Source organism: Haemorhous mexicanus, chromosome 14 (genome assembly GCF_027477595.1).
Source record: "Haemorhous mexicanus isolate bHaeMex1 chromosome 14, bHaeMex1.pri, whole genome shotgun sequence".
Classification (NCBI taxonomy): Eukaryota; Metazoa; Chordata; class Aves; order Passeriformes; family Fringillidae; genus Haemorhous; species Haemorhous mexicanus.
In genome coordinates this window covers 5,038,387-5,057,978 of record NC_082354.1, presented here as the reverse complement: position 1 = coordinate 5,057,978, position 19,592 = coordinate 5,038,387, and the positions used below count along the sequence as shown (strand labels likewise).

Sequence of the window (19,592 nt, the reverse complement as noted above, 5' to 3'; positions counted from 1 at the left end):
ACTCTCAAATGCTGGTCCCAGCAGGAGGGGGAAGCCCCTGGCAGATGCAGAGCCCCCAAACCTGACAAGATGCACTTAATGCATAAAAATCACAGGAGACACCTTGTGCCACCTCCCTGCCCCCAGCAAATGTAGGTGCTCCAGGATCAGTGCCCAGACATGAGGAGGAAGAACTGAGAAGCAACAGCCCCAGCAGAAAGGAGGCTTTGTCAGGTGAGAATGACCACTGGCACCTGCCAAATGACCACTGGCACCTGCCAAATGACCACCTGCACCACTGCAGTGCAGCTGGGGCTGTGCAGTCCTGCCCCCAGCTGCAGGCTGGCAGCTTTCTCAGCATTCCCAAGCAGAACTGCTCACTCCTTCTGTGACTGTTGAGAAAAACCTTCTCCTGTCCTCCCTGCAGCTCTCACAGACCTTGCAGGGAACAAAAATCCTTGGAACCAGCAGCAGAAGCCTGGAGGGTTTTGTTCTTCTGTCCCGAGGTTGCGTGGCTCCTCTCTGAGGGGTTCTGTCAGCATTTGCCCCCCTCTTGCCACAGTGGCAAAAAGCCAAAGAAGGCAAAGCAGAGGTCCCAGCCCTGGGTTTGTATCCCTGGGCTGTTCTAAATAGAAATTGAAGCCCAGGATGGAAAAACTCCAAAACAAACCAATTAACTACCTAGTGAATAATTCATAAGACAAACAGTATTTCCTTTCCACCCAAAATAAATGCAAATGGTTTATGATCTCCTCAAGCCTGTTTGTTACCTGAAAATCTCCCCCAGCTCCTTCCTGGCAGGTGAGTCTGGGCTGTGGTTGCAGCACAGCAGCAGGTAAGGATGTCTGGACTGTGCTGGCTGGTTTGGCCAGGGTGTTCAGACTCCCTCCCAGCTGAGGGCTACTTCATGACCTGACCCCTTTTTTAACCCATTTTAACTACACTTAGAAATTCAAGATGGTCTTTCTGCACAAAACCCTAAAGCATCATTGACCATCTGTGTTTCCACAGTAACTCAGTGAGCACCTCCTACAGATTCAGGCTGGGAGCTGCCCCAGCCACCAGCATCCCCTGACAGCAGCAGTGCCAGGCATCAGGGTGAATAGCCCAGGGGGACATCCCCTCCTACACTGGAGCTCTGACAGCCTCCCAAGGGTGACATGCATTTGACAGGTCCCCAGAGCAGCCAGGACACTACTTGGAGCCCACTAATGGTTTGCAACTCACAGCAGAAACTGATTGATTTGCAACCTGGGGCTTTAGCCAGTGACACATTGAGTGCAACAGAATAATTGGAAGGAGCAGATTAGCACTGGGAGGTAATGATCCTTTTGCCTGCTTTTCTTAGCCTGCCTCATCCATTGCTGTCCTGTGTAGGATTAGCATATGCCTCGTTTTGGAGCAAACATTCTGCCTTTAAAACCCAGCCCTTCGGAGAAGGGCTAAATGAAGACAGATAACAGCAGCCCCTGCCCTGGCACAGTGCTGTTGAGCCTGCTGAGATCCATAAATGGGGTGCTTGCTCCACTCCAGGCAGGCAGAGGGGCTTTTGGTGGCCAGAGGCAGCTGCCTGGAATTTCTCCTGGAGATAGATAAAGGCATCATGCATGCTGACGTGCTCGCAGGAGGGGTGTGAGCTGCCTACTCCAGTGAACTGGCTTTTCTCCAGCCTCTGGGGGGCTGGATAGCAGGGTCACAGGGGAAAGTCTGCTCCTGCAGCAGGAAAGGACTGGTGCAGGCACTGAGTGGATTTCTGCAGCGGGGAATGGCTGTGGGGAGCAGCGCCGCAGGATCCGCGGACAAGTGCGTGGGAATTGCCACCTAATTTAGAGCAGATGGATGCCAGCATCACCCAAGCCTCCAGAGCATCTGTCCCTCCTGTGGCCAGCCTCAGCTAGGGGGGACAGTGCTCTCTTCCACACCAGGGAGAGCACAGCAGCACCCCAAGAGCTCAGTGCCATGGAGCTGGGTGACAGTGGGGACAGCCACGCTCAGAGCACTCACAGTGAACCACAGGAACAGGGGCATGAGCAGCCTCTTATTAATGCATGAATGGGGTGATTTTATACACACAAATCCAAGGGGTGTGGGCAGCAGGAGGAGCCAGCAGGGCTGCTCGTGGTGCAGCCAATATCCCCTGGTTATTCCTGCCCTGTAAGGAGTAAATGGATGGATTCCTGCACAGCCCAGGCAGCTGGAGGGGCTGGGCAGGGAGGGCTTTGAGCAGGGAAGGGCAAGGGCTTTGAAGGGTTAGGACAGGCACAGCAGGACACCCAGGCTTGAACTGCACAACAACTGACCTCGGTGGGATGCAGAAGAAGGAATGTTAAAAATGTTACAGTTGACCAAATACCCACTGGATTAGGAATTCAAGGAAAGGGCTTTGTGGATGAGGCTGTGGAGGGGAGAGCTGAAGCAGAGGGGATGAGGATTAGCAGGGCTCTGGCAGAGGCTCCTGGGCTGTTACTGCAGGTGAGAGAGCTGCTGGAGCAGGCACAGTGGCAGCAGGAAAACAGACTTGGAGGAATTAATGAGATGGGTAGGAGAAAGTGCTAAAATCCACCAGGACAGGAGGCAGCAGGAGAATCCTAAACAGATCCACCATGATTACAGCTGTGAGACTACCACTGAAACAGTGCAAAGAGAGGGCTGCAGAGAGGGCTGAGGCTTGGAGACCTTGCAGGAGGTGAAACACAGAGACAGCTGGCAAAGCAGCTCAGCTTCATCAGTCTTGGGAGAATGCAGGGGCAGGAAAGCTGACCCACAGCCAAAGGCTCAGAGGGCTTGTGCAGCAGCACCTCCCTGCCCCACAGAGCCCTGCCCCACTGTGCCAGACTCTCTGCCAAGTACTCCTCCTGACTGATTAACTCCAAACTCAACCCTAACTCTGTCCTGTTGAATGCAAAGTGTGAGGAGAGGAGAAGACTTGGCATTTATCTGTGAGATCTCTGCCTCTCAGCTGTCCTTCCCCTGGGGGCAGGGAGGCAGGGACAACGAGGATGCCCTGGGGACACACACAGCTATGTGCCTTGAGTCTGTCAGGGCCATATCTCAGCTTGTTAAAAACCTGAGCAAAAGCCACGGGAAGATCTCCTTAGGATCTTGTGGCTGCTGCACTGGGCACCAAAGAAGGAAATAAAGACCTTACTGTACTGCTGACACTTTTCTTGGAGGGTTTGGGAGCCTTGAGGGGTGAGGAGGGGTGGCAGGGGCTGACCACAGGGACTGACCATCAGAACCAGCACTGCAGTACTCAACAACAGCAGGAGATGGGGGATGACGGCACACAGGGCTCAGCAGGGTGGGCCAAGGAGTGCTCTGGGGGCTGAAGGGGGATGTCAGGGGCAGCTGGCAGGGTACCCAGGGGCGGCTACTGGGCCAGGGACACACAGCCATCTGTGCTCACACTGAGCCTGACACCTCCTTCCCATCATTTCCACTTCATTCAACAATCCTGCCTGGCTCGACAAGTTCCACGAGTGCTACTAATGCATGAAACCTCCCAGTCCCCTGCAGAAGCTGCAGCCAGCCCAGCTATGGCCATGTACTGCTCCTCTCCAGCCCTGAGCACAGGTCAGGTGCTGCCCTGCCTCCAAAAGGGTCCTGCTACCTGCCTGGCCTGTGCCACCCCATCTGCCCCAAAGACCCTACTTGAACCATTAGGTAGGGGTTTGGGTCATGGCCAGAAGGGCACCATGCCTCTCCTGTGACCCTGGGTCATGGCCAGAAGGGCACCATGCCTCTCCTGTGACCCTGGGTCATGGCCAGAAGGGCACCATGCCTGCCCTGTGGCCCTCAGCAGCCATTCCTGTGTGGCACAGGGAGTCAGACCAACAGGGGAGATGCTGCAGACCCTGGTGTGAAGGGTTTTGGATTCTCTAGGAATCCCCAAGCAGATTCTGCAGCACACAGCTGTGATGTGAATCCCCTCAAAGGCTGGCCCCAAAGCCCCAGCCTCATCTCCACGGCACCCATGCCTACCTTGGCATCCAGGATGCTCGTCTCCACCCGGGCCACGCCCTGGTTCTCCCTGAACAGCTGGATCTTGCTGACCTTGCTGAACTCTGACAGCACCGTGGTGAGGTTGGTCTTCAGGTCAATGACGTGGCTGATGCCGTGCCGGGGTCCCACCAGCAGGGTGGTGGCTGGCTGCTTCTCATCCTGCTGGCACAGGCACAGGGGGAGAGACAGAGAGAGACAGGCAGGGTGAACAGACACACCCAGTGTGGCACAGCCTGCACCTGGCTCTCTCCATGCAGCCAAGCCTCAGTGTTGGCAGCCTGGTCAGCTCCAGGATGGCTTTGGTAGAGCAGCAGGTGAGGCTGGTGCCACCAGCCTGCCTCCCTGAGCCCCTTGGCAGAGCTGGGGGTGGTGTGCCAGGGCTATTTAAAAGTAAAGCTCTGGACTGAGCTGTGAACTCTGTCCACATGAAATATTCAGGCTCACTGGTGTCACTACACTGAAGCAAGTGTGTTACAAATCTGTCTGATCTGACATTGCCTCTGAGAGAAGGAAGCAAAGGAGGGAGTGAATGGATTTCAGAAAGACCAAAGCCTTGACTGGAAATAGGGATGTTTCTTGCTCTGGTCTAAAAGGATGCTTCAAGCCAGGTGTGGAAGGGAAGAGGAGCTGGGCAAACCATTGCAGAGGATAATAAGGGAATACTTTTTACCACTTCAACACAGTTCAACTCACAGGCTGGCTCAGAGGCACTGCTTTGGTGTCAGAGATAAAGAAATGCAGTCTACTCAGGCAGTGTCAGGGGCAGGCTCTGAGCGCTCTGCTGTGGCACCAAGCAGACACCACGAGGGTGTGCCTGCACTGATTTCCTGCAGGCAGCCCTCTGAGCTGTGAGGGGAGGGACAGAGCATCCCAAAGGCTGCCAGAGATGGAACCCAGTAGGCAAAGCACGGGAAGCCAGGGAAGTGCTGAGACCAGAGGTGGGGGTAAAGGGAGGGATGGCAGAGAGGTGACACCTACATGGGGACCTCTGGGTGGGAGGTGGAGTGAGAAGGATGAGGGGTGAGCCAGGCAGTGGGGAGCCTTTGTGGGTGCTGTTTGTGCTGGTGACTTTCCTCCTGCTGAGGTGGTTTGGGTGAACAGTGGAGATGAAGGATCACTGTGGCAGGGATCAGGCTGCAGCACCTGTGACAGGGCAGCAAGCCCAACTGTGGGCAAGCAGGGACCACAGTGGCCTTTGCCAGGAGCTGTCCTCCTCCAGGATGGAGGGCAGGATGTGCCAGGGCATGACTGAGCTACAAACACATGCCTGAAACTCCTCCAACTTCACTGAGCAGGTCACCTCTCTGCCCCCCAAGGCTGGCAGGAACAGAGCAGCTCCTGCAGACCCAAAACCCCAAGCTGCTGACAGCAGAGCCTCCAAGGCTTTCTGGGTGGGCTTGGAGCTCAGCAGGGCACAGCAAGAGACTGAGGGCAGTGATTTCTGCAGGAGCCACGTGTCCCCTGGCACAGTCAGGGGCAGGCACCTCCCAGCCCAGCCTGGGTTACCGTACCAGTCCCACTGTGTTGAAGAGAACCCCAGCGAAGGTGGGCAGCTCGTTCAGGATCCTCAGGTACTGCAGCTTTGCCTGGGCTGTGGAGACCTGACAAAACACCACACAGCTGATCACTGTGAGCACAGCAACAGAGGGCAGGAGGCTGGGGCAGAACTGGGGGCTCTCAGCTAGGGGGGCACAGCAAGTTGTCAGGCAGCTCTGGGCATGGCAGTGAGTCTGAGTTGTGGGTGAGGGGGGTCTCCACTCCCCTGCCATCCTGGGCAGCTGTTGGGAGGTAACTCAGAGCAGGGGCACAGCCAGGAAGGAGCCCCAGTGCTTGATGTATGATCCCCCTGAGATGCACAGCCCTCCCTCCCTGGGGAGCTGTGAAGGCTCCAGGGACCAAGGCAATGGCTCAGCTGCTGCCTCCAGAGCTTTCCAAGCCCAGAAGCAGAGATAACAACGAGCTGATGTGTGCCACTTCAGCCAAGCCTCAGCTGATCTCAGCTCTGATCCTCGCTGCACTCCTTGCAATCCACATCACCTCCTGAGAGCAGGTTCAGGAAAGAGAGTCTACCTGGCTGTCTGGGATTTATCCTCCCATCCCAGGGGATTTAATGAGTTCCCGAGGAGCTGGGGACACCAGGCTGGGCTGGAGGGCAGGCTGCCACCCCCCCAGCCCTGAACAGGGGCTCTGTGGGCTGGGCTCACCTTGGTGCCGCCAGGCTGGTGCTGGTGGGCTTTGAGCTGCTGCGAGAGGGATTTCCGGAGGCTCTTCTCTTTGATGAGCTGCAGGAGCGAGGGGGGCAGGAAGGGCTCCAGGCCCCACTCCTTCCTGTGGGGAGGGAAACCTGCATGAGCTGCCAGGCTGGAGGCACTGCCAGCGAGCAGAGAGGGACAGAAAACTGTCCCAGAGCATCCTCTTGCCGTCAGAGGGAGCTGGAGCCACACCAGCACTTCCTTGGCACCACAGCCCGACCCCCAGCTCGGGTCCCCAAGGGGATGGGACCCCAGGCTGGTGACACAGCTACCAGCTTCAGGCTGGGGAACAGCAGTGCCACGCTCTGCAGCAGACCCCGGCTCCCACTCACCTACGTGTAAACTTAGGGATGCAGGAGGACCCCAAACCTCTTTTGGGCTCCTCTCTTGGGGTGACCCCTCCCTCCTTCCTCCCGGTGCTGACTGGGCAAGGCCAGCCTGCACAGATGGGCTGGGTATGGGTTTAGGTGCCCCAGGAGGGCTGAGCCAGTCCCTGGTGACAAGCTGAGGTTACAGGGCCACAGCCTTCTCCTTGCCTTGGATGCAGGTAGAAAACCAGCCCAGGTTCCCATGGAAATGATCCTGGGCTCACAGCAACTGTCCCCAGCCCTGGCTGCTGCATGTCACTGTGAGGGGGTCTTAGACAGCCCTGTGCTGGGACCAGGGGTGGCTGTCACTGCTGCCAAGCCCCTGAGCCACCGCCCAGCTCAGAGCATCTCATGCTCCGCACCCCAAAACATGACTGTGACACAGGGACACAGGGAAGGGACAACAAAGGAGGGCAGTGTGGAAGCCTGGGGACAGGCAGGAGGACTCACTCCACATTCTTGAGGGAGACCTTCTGGCTGGGGCGGGTGGCTGACACAGTGATGTAGATGTGGAGGGCAGCCAGCCCCAGCAGCATCTCTGGCTTGGGCTCTGTGCCGAAGCGCTCTCTGATCACATCGTTGCGGCTCTGCGGGAGGGAGAAGAGGTGTCCTCAGACAGCCACAGGGACAGCCACTGCCACCTGAAGGGTGCTGTCACAGTGCCCAGCCTTGGCAGACGTGTGGGCCACGAGCAGCAGCAACCCCCAGGCCCTACCTGGATGTACAGGTACTCGAAAGCTGCAGGGTCCCGGCGCAGCAGCTCCACCGGGTCCTTGGGGAAGAAGCTCACACGGAAGAGGCATCTCATGCCGTGGTAGTGTGTTCTTTGCACAACCTGTGGCAGGAGCAGAGGGGAGCAGTGAGCCCAGGAACCACAGGCTGCAGGGCACGAGATGCCCTCTCCTCTCTTCTGGTGTTATATTTCATTTCTCTCCTCCATGCACCACCTTTCATCCCAACAACATCCCAGCCTTCCTCGGTGGGACAGTTTTGCCTGGTGCTGTAGGGTTTATGGCACTCAGGCTAACGTTTGCTCCATGATCCCCATCTTATCCCTGGTTCTGTGCAGCTTATTGGCTCTCCTAGCCAAGGATGCTCATGAGTGCTGTCTGCAGCTGCCCAGGCTGCAGCACAGAGCAGCTCCATGGTGCTGTCAGTGTGGGGTGGATAAAACCTGACTGTCTCCCTCTTTGGCCACCCTTTTCACCCCTGAGCCTGCAGGACCATGCCAGAGGCAAGGAGAGGCTGTGCCACCCCACAGCACAATCCCAGCCTGTCGCAGCACATGTCACATTTGAAATGGCCACGATAGACAGAGCATCACCATACAATTTCAGAAGGCTTCAACCCAGACAGAGTAACATCAGGTCACTGCAGAAGGCTGCAAGCATCTCCTCTTTCTTATTCTTCAGCCCAGCCTTTTACACCCCTCATGTTGATGCACTGCACCTGTGTGCCCTCTGCTCCCTTTGGTGGTTGCTCAGCACACCTGGGCACTCCATGGCTCAGTGCTGTCAGTGCTGCTCAGCTGCTGCTCACAGCTGTGCCCACTGGGGATGAGGCTGGGCCAGCCCCATCCCACTGACCCCAAACCGTGTGCCTGCAGCACAGCCCCATCCCAGTGACCCCAAACTGTGTGCCTGCAGCACAGCCCCATCCCAGGGACCCCAAACTGTGCCTGCAGCACAGCCCCATCCCAGTGACCCCAAACTGTGTGCCTGCAGCACAGCTCCATCCCAGTGACCCCAAACTGTGTGCCTACACCAGCCAAGGCCACACTGGGGCAAGGGGAGGCTCTCTGTGCCCAGCCCCTCACCTGGGCCATCCCAACACCCTCCCACACCAGCAGCTTACGTGGGCCAGTGGCTGCTTGTCCTGGAGCAGCAGGAAGCGGTGGCTCTGCTCCGGGCTGGAATACTCCAGGACCAGGGCAAAGTGCTCGATGTGTCTCAGTGACAGGCGGTCCTGCAACGTCACCATCACGTCCTGCAAATGCCACAGGGAAGGAGAGGACAGGCTTGGGTGCCAGGCACTGGCTGCTTCCCAAGGGGGAGCTGGGACCTCCTGAGAGACCACTCCGAGCTCACTGAGGGTCCCTGGCAACCGGGGCAGTGCCAGGATGAGGCTGAGAGGGTGCACAGGGTGGCACCAGTGACCGTGCAGCAGGAGGTGACCAGCAGCCAGAGCCCCTGAGCTAACCCCGGGTGTGCTGAGGGAGCTGCCCCTGGCAGGGCCACTCGCAGGAGATCCAGCCTGGCTGGAGGGCAGGCTCACAGCGAGGAGAGAAGTCAGGAGAGGCAGAGCCAGCAAAGCCCCATCCCTGCCAGCTGCAGAGCGTGCTGCCTGGGGAGGCAGACTGGCCATCCATCATGCCAGAGCAGCTCTCAGCCAGCCCAGCGCTGCTGATCGTGCTCGGGAAGCAGAAATGGATCGGGCAGGTGGGAGGAGAGGAGTGGCACGGAGCCCTGGGGGAGAGGAGGGGCTCACCTTCACAGTGGTTCGGCCATCGAACGTGAAGGATTTGATCTGCCCGTTCTCCAGGAAAACCTTCAGCACGTTGGGAATGAGGAGGAGAGCTTCTTTCTTCAACATGTCCTGGCATGTGAGGCCAGCAAAGGGGGAGGCGAGGAGGGTGGGGGGCACGGAGAGACAGAGGGAGGGTGGGGAGAGAGAGAGTGTCAGTGATGGAGCGCTCGCCCGTGGCATCCTTTGCTGCTCTGGGCTTTGTGCTAAGAGGCACATTTCCCCTGAAAAGCCAGCATTCCGTTGAGCCATCAAGAAGCCCAGAGCTGAGGCAATTCAGAGCTGCCTGACAGATTCACCTCCTCAGCTCTCAGCAGCTGCAGTGGGAACGGAGCGCCTGGCTCTGTCCAGCACAGCCCAGTGCCCGTGCCTGGCAGCCTGTCCTGCTCCCCAGCTGCTGTCCCAGACAGGAGGCATGGCTGGGGTGGCTCAGAGCTGGTCCCCCTTTCCTGATCCTCACCCCAAGCCTATCCCCCCCTCAGCCCTGCACATCCCCTCTGCAGGAAGTTGGGAGAAGGCTGATTTTATTTGGTGAGAAGCTTTTCAATCAGATAATTACCTAATTGATTTTGCTTAAAAATAGAACGTGCTAGAAGAGCTTTACAGGGCTTTTTCTTTAGTTTTGTTTTGTTGTTAATAAAACCTTTCTGCAATTAAGAGATAAAAGCACTGGGCTGGAACTCTTCAGCTTCCACAGCCATTCAGCAGTGCCCTGGTCACGCTGCCCCACACAGAGGCACTGCAAAGCTTTTGGGATCAGGCTGGAAGCCACAGATCTTCCTTAGAGCAGGCACTGGCATTGCCTGGATGCCTCCCCTGGGTGCTCAGGGGGACTCAGCTGAGACCAGGTTTCTGAGCCAGTTTTTGGGGCTCCTTCAGAGGCACAGGGGACAACCACGGAAAGTCCCCCCAGCAGTGACCCAACACACTGACTGTGCCCAAGGGCATCTGTCCTGCGGGGCTCCCCAGACCAGAGAGCTGCCCTCACCAAAGCAGGGAAGGGGAGCCCTGTGGCCCCCAGCCACCCCACACCCTGTGGCCCTGGGGACCTCTCAGGGGGTGAAGCACAGGGAAGGCAGGGCAGGACTTGGCAGGACTTACTGGGTCTGTCTCGCCGACTGTCACCTGCTCAGAGAATCGGACTTTGGCCGGGTTGGACCTTAGCTTCGCCTTCTTGGCTGCGCTGATGAAAGCGGATTTGGGAGACTGGAAAGAGAGCACTGGGTAAATCACCTGCCTGTCCTGGGAGCCATGGGGTGGGGAAAGGCAGACACACAGAGGAAACCCCTCTGGAGCCAGCATGATGATGGGGAGTGGGCAGCAAACGATGGAATGGGGAGGGTGGAAAGCAAATCCCCTTGGCTGTGGTTACCCAGTGCTGCAGGCTGGGCCAGAACGATGAGCAGCACCCCCAAAATCACACCAGCAGCACCAGTGGGGCAGGGAGGCTGCACCCCAGTGCCTGGCACCCCTTGTGCAGGCTGAACTCCAGCAGATGTCAGCCAGGACTTGCCTGGAGGCACTGGCACCAGCTGGATGGGAGAGATGAACCCCTTGGATGCGGGTTTGCAGCCCCAGGGAGATGGCAGCACCCCGGGCATCCCTGCAGGATGTTCTGGTGGCAGTGCCTGCACACACTCCAGCACAGAGGCAGTCGTGCCAGAGCTGTGTGTGTCTGATGGTGCCGGCACCAGCTGAGCTGCCTGTCCTGGCTGGCGGCCATCCCGGGCCGGGAGGAAAAAAGCTTTTTTGGAGTGTCACACGCCCCCGCTCCTGAGAGAGCGGCGCTGGGTGGGGCATCTCCTTCCCGGAGAGGAGGGGAGCACAGGGGAGCTCTCACACCTCTCTGCTTTCCCGGCATCAAAGACTCGGTGAAGCACAGACGGTGCCTCTGGCGTGACAGCTCGGTGTGCCCCGGTGCACCATCACTGCTGGTGCCCGCAGCATCTCCAGCCCTCCCATCCGGCCCTCCCAGCTCCCCAGGGACTCCCGGGCCAGCAGCGACCCCTCCCTGCCACCTCTGGCACGGTGGGTTACTCCATCAGACACACGGGATGGGGATATTTTCCCTCCCTCCCTCCCGGTGTCAAGGACAGGGAGATGGCTGCATGCCCACTGACCCCGAGGGGCCGTGGCAGCTCTCAGCCCACAGCTTGGAAGAGCCGCGGGGTGCTGAGACATGGCTCCAAAAAATCAGCTGAGCTGCCTGAGTGGTCTCCAGGTCTCCCAGGGTCTCCAGGGACCCTGCTTTGGTCTCCAGAAGGGCTTTTGCCCCCTGTCCTGGCTCCCCTGGAGCTGGCCACAGCCCTGCCAGTCTCACCTGGTGGGTGTGCAGGACCGTGAGGATGATGAAGTCCTTGGCCTTCCTGTGACAGAAAGGAGAAATGAAGATGGATGGGACCTTATGGTGATGGACCTCAACATGTGCAAATGGCTACTGAGAGCACATCCCACCCTTCCCAGCCCAGTGGTGGCAGGGACCTTTGTGGGCTCCTTGGGGTGCTTGACAACGTGGCTGTGGATTCTTTCCCACTTCTTGGCCAGCTGGGAACGGCTATGGCACTTGCTCCAAGGCTCTCCCCGTGCTCAGGCTGGGAACTCCCCACCCCAGCAGTGACCACTGGTGACGTGGGTGTGCACTGGCACTGCGAGGCTTTGGTAGGGGCACAGCAGCCTGGCCTGAGCCCCTTCCCAGGGGTGTTGTCCTCACCTGACAAGCTCGATGAATCTCTCTCTGGGGGCTTCACTCACATCCTCATCGTTGATGGCCAAGATCTGGTCTCCTGGCAGGAGTTTATCCTCAGAGGGGCCGCCTGCCAGGAGAGAGGGTCAGGGCCAACCCAGGCATCCCGGAGCTGCGGGGTGGAGGGGAAGCACGAGGGTCCCAAGCATCCCCAAAGCATTTGCCCACGTATGTGGCTGTGGAGGATGCCCTGCAGGTGCAGCAGAGGGGACAGGAGAGGACAGGAGCCCAGGGAGGGAAGCACGGCTGTGTTTCCTGGCACGCTGCAGCCGTGTCCAGGAGCAGCCCCACACCCTACCTGCTGCCACCGAGCGCACCACCACGGGCCTCTCGCTGCCAGCCACAAAGCCGAATCCGTAGAGGGGGTGGCGCTGGACCGTCACCTGTCGGAGCGTGGCCGGAGGCAGCTGCCCACATTCCATATCATCGCCACCGCGCTCCTCCGGCATCACATGGCTGCGCTGCAGGCACAGGGACAGGCTGTAAGGCGCCTCTCTGCACAGCCCTGCCCGCTGCACTGAGCCCTCCTGGGCTACGGGACTGCCCCAATCCCCCTGCAGCGCTCCCAGCCCCTTCCCGGGCTGCGGGACTGCCCCAATCCCCCTGCAGCGCTCCCAGCCCCTTCCCGGGCTGCGGGACTGCCCCAATCCACCTGCAGCGCTCCCAGCCCCTTCCCGGGCTGCGGGACTGCCCCAATCCACCTGCAGCGCTCCCAGCCCCTTCCCGGGCTGCGGGACTGCCCCAATCCCCCTGCAGCGCTCCCAGCCCCTTCCCGGGCTGCGGGACTGCCCCAATCCCCCTGCAGCGCTCCCAGCCCCTTCCCGGGCTGCGGGACTGCCCCAATCCCCCTGCAGCGCTCCCAGCCCCTTCCCGGGCTGCGGGACTGCCCCAATCCCCCTGCAGCGCTCCCAGCCCCTTCCCGGGCTGCGGGACTGCCCCAATCCCCCTGCAGCGCTCCCAGCCCCTTCCCGGGCTGCGGGACTGCCACAATCCACCTGCAGCGCTCCCAGCCCCTTCCCGGGCTGCGGGACTGCCCCAATCCACCTGCAGCGCTCCCAGCCCCTTCCCGGGCTGCGGGACTGCCCCAATCCACCTGCAGCGCTCCCAGCCCCTTCCCAGGCTGCGGGACTGCCACAATCCACCTGCAGCGCTCCCAGCCCCTTCCCAGGCTGCGGGACTGCCCCAATCCCCCTGCAGCGCTCCCAGCCCCTTCCCAGGCTGCGGGACTGCCCCAATCCACCTGCAGCGCTCCCAGCCCCTTCCCAGGCTGCGGGACTGCCCCAATCCACCTGCAGCACTCCCAGCCCCTTCCCAGGCCGGCCACTGCCCCAGTCCACCTGCAGCGCTCCCAGCCCCTTCCCGGGCTGCGGGACTGCCCCAATCCCCCTGCAGCGCTCCCAGCCCCTTCCCGGGCTGCGGGACTGCCCCAATCCCCCTGCAGCGCTCCCAGCCCCTTCCCAGGCTGCGGGACTGCCACAATCCCCCTGCAGCGCTCCCAGCCCCTTCCTGGGCTGTGGGACTGCCCCAATCCCCCTGCAGCGCTCCCAGCCCCTTCCCAGGCTGCGGGACTGCCCCAGTCCACCTGCAGCACTCCCAGCCCCTTCCCAGGCCGGCCACTGCCCCAGTCCACCTGCAGCGCTCCCAGCCCCTTCCCAGGCTGCGGGACTGCCACAATCCCCCTGCAGCGCTCCCAGCCCCTTCCCGGGCTGCGGGATTGCCCCAATCCCCCTGCAGCGCTCCCAGCCCCTTCCCGGGCTGCGGGACTGCCCCAATCCCCCTGCAGCGCTCCCAGCCCCTTCCCAGGCCAGCCACTGCCCTGTCCGCCCTGCAGAGCCGTGCTGCTCCCTGCCTGTCCCTGCCACTGCACCGGCAGCTCGGGCAGGGGACACTGATGGAGGGGCCACTCAAGGGTAAGTCACACCGTCCTCTCCAGCACCTCACCGTCCCACCCCTGCCCCAACACTGCACTCGTTAGATGGGACATCTCGGTGGTGTGGCTCTGGCCATTCCCTGAGGGTCAGGGCAGACAGCAGCCCTGGCACAGCCAGAGAGCTCTCTCTGCCATTCTGCAGAGCTTTCAGAGCAAACCCCAGGGCTGGCTTATTCATGCTGTGTAACACAGCTCAACAATATCAGAGATAAGTGAAAACAAGTTTAGCCAGTCTAAAAACTGGGATTAAGGCAGGCTCAGCTGTGCTACTACAACCAAATCTCCACCATCAGCCCAGGGACTCCTTGGAGTGGAGACAACCAGAAGATGGGAAGATCCAGCCCAGGCAAGGTCATGTCAAAGCTGCCCTTGGCATCCTGGAGCAATGCCAGCCATGGCTCCAGGCTGTGAGCCTGCCTTGGGGGAGCAATCCCAGCACCACGGGATGGCCACAGAGCACAGCACAGATGGCAACACGCACAGCCCAGCCAGAAAAACAAAGTGATGAACGTGCTGTTGTTTCTGTGCTGCTCATTGCTTGTTCCTGTCCAGACTATTTAGTCTATTTAAAAGAGATCCTTCCCGACCTTCTGACAACACACCAATTGTTCCATCTCTTATCGGTTTAGGACTTGATGCATCATCCATCGAATGCTATCTGTCTGCATTTCTGACACCCCCACGTCCTCCCAGCACTGTGTTTGGCACCTGCTGCAGAGCCAAGAGGGACAGCACACGGGGTTGGAGGGGACAGGAGCCCCTGGCAGCTCCACACCAGCACACAGAGCTTGGGCCTTGAGGACATCACAGTCAGCAAAGACAGCCTAGTGCCACACCTGATCCCCAGGTAACCACCAAAACCCTTCCATGGAGGATGCCACGTCTGCGACGGGAGCCAGGAGAGCTCTGAGCACAGGTGAGCCTGCCCAGGGTCAGGGATCCAGTGCTGGCCATGGGCGAGCTGCGCTCTGTGACAATGGGATGTCACCACAGCCAGGTGACCCAGCGCCCAGATGGGTGGGTGCTCATGGCTTTCCCCTCCCGCCTGCAGTGGCACAAGGCTGGAGAAGAAAACAGCGAGGCCTGGGGCAGGGAACTGGTGAGGAGCAGCAGGGTCTGGGCACCCCCGAGCACGGGAAGTGCCGCATCCATCAGCGCTCGCAGCAGGAGCGGAGCCAGCCCCAGCCCCGCGCCGGGAGAGTGCAGCTGCAGGGAAGCGCCGCCAGAGCATCTCCCCAGCCACTGTCTCTGCGCCGCCTCATTAGCTGCTCTGCTACTCCCATGAGCATTTAAAAGAACAACAGTAACAACCACAACAAAAAGAATCACGCGATCCAACCAATTTTCTCAAACACACGTTATCCAAGGCCATTGTGTGCAGCTGAAAAGGCTGAATGCAGCACTGCGTCTCCACCCGCCTGGCACGGCCAGGGAGGATGCCAGGGCTGGCTGCCACAAGGCAGCGGTCACCGAGCTGCTGGCCCCCCAGGGGACACTCCTTTCATCCCACCCGTGCTGCCCACAGCCACTGCAGCCCCCGGCCAGGAGCCCCTGCAGCAGATGAAGATGAGGATGAGCAGCAGGGCTCGGAGCGCTGGGATGCCTGGAGATGGGGCTGAGCTCAGCACGATGGCTCCGGGGAAACAGGCAGGGCTTTGCTCACCAAGTCACAGCAAAGTGCGTGGCGAGTCCCAGAGCAGAGCTGCCCAGTCGTGTCCCCAGATGTGTCCTTCTGTGTGCAGTCGGGGCGTCGGTGTCACCCTCAGTGTCCCCCACGGAACCCGCGGCTGAGCCACAGCCGGTGAGCGCCCAGCACCAGGGACAGCAGCGGCTCCCGCAGCCGAAATTACCATCAGAACTGGTTAGCCGGGAAATCTTTGCAGCTTTAACAGACAAAAGGAAAAGAAAGCACACCTTACTTCAGCCACAACCAGCCTGCCATCCAGCGTCAAAGGGAAGAGGGGAATAAAGAGATGGATACTGACAATAAAAACTCCTTTACCGGCCTTTTAAGCTGCTCCTCTCCTGATAAGACTTGGATGCTGCAGAAGCATTACCAGGAAATTAAATAAAAGAGGATGAGTGTCCTCCTAAGCAGGACTTATCCACTCCTGGAGAAGCAGTAATATGCTCAGCAGCAGGTACAACATGCCTTCTCCAGGCTGTGGCTCTGAGCATCCTTCCTGCAGCAGCTCTCCCATGCCGGGCTTGGGGATTAACGTGTGCTCACCCTGGACCAGAGTGAGAGGTCAGAGAAACCAGCAGCAGCAGTGGGTAAGGTAGCTCTCTCCCTAACTGGTAATTGGCTGCACCCCAGGAGCTATCACTTCCTTGGAGCCTGATTTTTCGTGTTTCTTCTTTTGATTTCTGGGCAGAGAGCTGCGCTGGGCTGCAAAGCTCACGGGCTCGCTCTCGCAGCAGGGAGTGAGGATATGAAACAATCCCTGGAGCTCAGCAGCTCTGGGGCCATCAGCAGCACCCAAACCCAGCCTCACCCTGGGGCCACACTGCCACCACCTTGGTGGGCAGGGACCAGCACTGACCCCATCCCCTGACCCTGTCCCCACCCTGCCTGTGTCCTTACCTGCCTGCTGCCCACCCTTAGCCCAAGAGCCTGCCCTGCATCCCCTTGTGTCCTCAGTCACCACCATGGCACAATGCCACCGAGGCACAGTCATGGGAAAACAGCCCAGCACTAAGTGAAAGGACTTGTCAGGAGAAGCCTCTCTGTGCCCAGCAGCAGCAGCAGCACACCACAGATGTACCCCTGTGGGAGCACCTGGCTCTTCACGGTGTCTTGACTGAGGTGGCATGAAGATATCCCAGTCCTGAGGCTGGGACACTCATCTGCCGTGCTCAGAGCTGACGCTGGTCTGGTCACACTCTGCCACCCAAGGGGAGAGAGACATCAGCTCGGTGCTCTCACTGCCCATCATGATACACCCACCACCAAGGGATGTGCCTTCAGCTTCCTGAGCACCTTCAGACCTCCCTGCCATGGAGCAGGGCTGAACACAGCCCTCATCCCCCCCAAACAGATAAAGGCAGAACAGGAGTTGCTCCAAAAGCTGACGCATCCGTTTTTAATTTCCTACCGCAATAAATCTCTGCTCCCTCTGAGGACTGATTTTCTGCCTTTGCTCTCAATGCTGACTGGCCATCTGCCACCAGAACAAAACAGCACCACCTGCCTGTGAAGAACGATGGTCTCCATCTACCCAGGACACTCACACCATTTCCAACTGCTTTTAAACAAGTGCACCAGGTGAAACACTTTGTGCAGCCGAGGAAGGGCTCACAGCTGAGCTCCAGGGTGGGGAGTGGGGATGGGAAGGTCTTGTCCCTTCTGCAGAGGGGCAGTTTCCAGCTGTGGGTGCCAGCTCTCCTCCTCCTTCCTCTACTGCCGTGAACAACCCAGGAACAAACAGAGTCCTGCCTCTCCTCCTGCAAGCCCATGGCTGGCTCCTCCATCTGCCAGGCTGCAGTTGGTGAGCGGCTTGTGAGGCATGTGGGATCCTGAGCACGTGTGCCAGCGGTAAGGAATGGGCCAGGAAGGGTTTTCATGGGGAACATATGGCAGCTCCAGCCTCACACCCCTGTCTGCATCTCAGATGGAGCCGTGGGGCTGCCGGGGCACTTGGGGACCACCAGCGGGGACAAAGGCAGAGCTGGCAGAGCTGGCTGGCACGGGATCCACCACAGTGTGTCTGCTCCATCAGCCCTGCATCTGCACCCAGCAGGCATCTGGGCACCTTGGCAGTGCCATTTGGCCCACGTTTAGGTGTCAGACACCCCCAGCATGGGCAAACAGATGCTGTCCTTCCCGAGGAGCTGCTCAGTCACACGGACCCAGACAGGCTGGTAGTGCTGCCCCTGCTCTGGCAGTGTCCAACAGCTGCCTGAAGGGAGGAGAGCTGGGTGAGGGGTGCCAGCCTGGCTGAGACCAACACTAAGGGCAGCACAATAACCCTGGCCTTCACGGGTGAAGCCCTTCATGGACCCAGCCAGGAGAATGCAGCCTGCACACAGCTCTGCCATATGGCCCACAACTTTACCCCCTGTGCTCCAGCTTGGATTTGCTGTCAGTATTGGGAAGCAGTTTAAACCCAGCAGAGCTCCTCAGAGAGAGCTGGCCGTCCCCAGCTGGCAGGCGAGCCGGGTACACTGCTGGGACCAAGGTGGGGTGCCAGATGGCACTCGTTGGAGGGCACAAACGCCCCTGGCTCTCAGTGCAGGGACAAGCAGACAGTGAGCAGTGTCCAGCAGAGCTGCTGGAGAAGCTGATGAGCAGCCAAAGGCAGCTGTAAATAACGAAGCAGCAGCCGCAGCCTGGCTCCTGCAGCCTTCTGCTGCTCAGCCTGCAGCTTTTTAAATGGTCCTGGCATCTCACCTAGAGATAAACACAGGCTGAGGAGCCAGGTGAGTTGGGGGCTAGTTGGAAATCCTAGGACTTGTTATATCCTGGGGGTGGCAGAGATGGACTTATTGCTCCCTGGCAAGGAGTGGAGCCAGCTCAACAAGGTGCTGGGGGCAAGAGTGGCTCAAAAATTCTCAAAGCAATGATGCCAATTCCAAAAAATAGAGTATAAGCATGGCTAGTAAAGACCCTGCGTGTCACCACAACCTCCAGCCACGCTCAGGTCACCAGAAAAAACAGCTTCTGCAGAGGGAGAGGCTGTCCTGAAACAAGCCCTGGGAGACACAGCCAGATGCAGCACCGAGAATCTGCAGCTCAGCCTGTATTGCACTTTCCAGAGGCAAACACACACAGACATTGCCTTCCCCAGCTGAGACTTGGCATTCCAGGCTAGAAAGGAGCAGAGGGACCATGGTGGTCCCTGCAAGCAGCCTGACACTGGCCAGGGAGCTGGCACTGACGAGAACTGGAAGGCATCTGTGGAAGGAGGTTTGACACATGGAAAAGGCAGCACTTTGCCACACAGGAACCAGTTAATCCCAGGAGCTCCCTGCCACAGGATGCTGGAGAAGATGGAAATTCTACTGGGTTTAAAAAGCAATTTCCAGCTACTAAAGCCAGAAGCCCCCACATTTTCCTTGCTTTAGCTTGCCAGATCCTGGGAGAATTTATACCAAGAGATGTCTGATCAATCTCCAGCAGGAGAGAGGACCTGAGCCCCCCTGGCAGGCACAGTGCACCTGCACGGGCTGCCCGAGGTGCACATGGGTGTGGCACAGATGGGACTGAGCTGAGAGTGCCACTGGATGCCCTTGGGTCCCAGGGCAAGCACTCAGCACCTGCAGGAGTGAAGGATGCTGAGTGAGATGATGACAACCTCCAGATTGTTCACTCATACAGCCTGGCCATGCCTGCACAAGTTTGGGACGGGCTGGGGTGCTCTGGAACCTGTCTAAATGCCCCCCAAAGACAGTGGGTTCCCTCATCTGTGCAAGTTTCCACCACATTACAAACACCATTCTCCTCCAAACTGTTTAATGCTATTACAGTCACCATCCTCCTCCACCAAATTGTTCCATCCAGGGGCTCCCACTCAGGTAAAAAAATTCTCCTCCAGTCTTCCCTATGATTTTTGGCTGTTTAAGGGATTTTTGTTCTCCCCAGCTGGAGAAGAGGATCAAAGCAAAATCCTTTAGCAATAGGGTCAGGCCCAGAAGGCTCGAGCTCCTGACTCAGCCAGCAGCAGGTAGAGGACCAGGGGGGTGCTGGCAAAACTGAGCAGAGCTGGAGAGCCTGGGCTGGAGAAGAGGGATTTGAGACAGGCAGGGCTTCCCTTGCAGGGCTCTAACAAATCTGCCTGCAGTGAGAGAGGGGTGTG

At 59.1% G+C, this 19,592-nt stretch overlaps 1 protein-coding gene across 1 annotated transcript in view; it reads right to left on the bottom strand.

Annotated features, from left to right (window-relative positions):
* Nucleotides 1-11,937, bottom strand: part of FRMPD3 (FERM and PDZ domain containing 3) — a 28,276-nt gene extending 16,339 nt beyond the window's left edge. Inside the window, exons 1-10 of the mRNA XM_059859468.1 lie at nt 11,835-11,937; nt 11,445-11,490; nt 10,226-10,330; nt 9,089-9,196; nt 8,456-8,587; nt 7,317-7,436; nt 7,052-7,188; nt 6,186-6,309; nt 5,493-5,582; nt 3,961-4,140 (exon numbers count right to left, since the gene is read on the bottom strand). Coding sequence (XP_059715451.1) covers nt 3,961-4,140; nt 5,493-5,582; nt 6,186-6,309; nt 7,052-7,188; nt 7,317-7,436; nt 8,456-8,587; nt 9,089-9,193 — 888 coding nt within the window. The 5' untranslated portion in view covers nt 9,194-9,196; nt 10,226-10,330; nt 11,445-11,490; nt 11,835-11,937. The remainder of the gene's footprint in view (nt 1-3,960; nt 4,141-5,492; nt 5,583-6,185; nt 6,310-7,051; nt 7,189-7,316; nt 7,437-8,455; nt 8,588-9,088; nt 9,197-10,225; nt 10,331-11,444; nt 11,491-11,834) is intronic.
* Nucleotides 11,938-19,592: the final 7,655 nt, after the last annotated feature.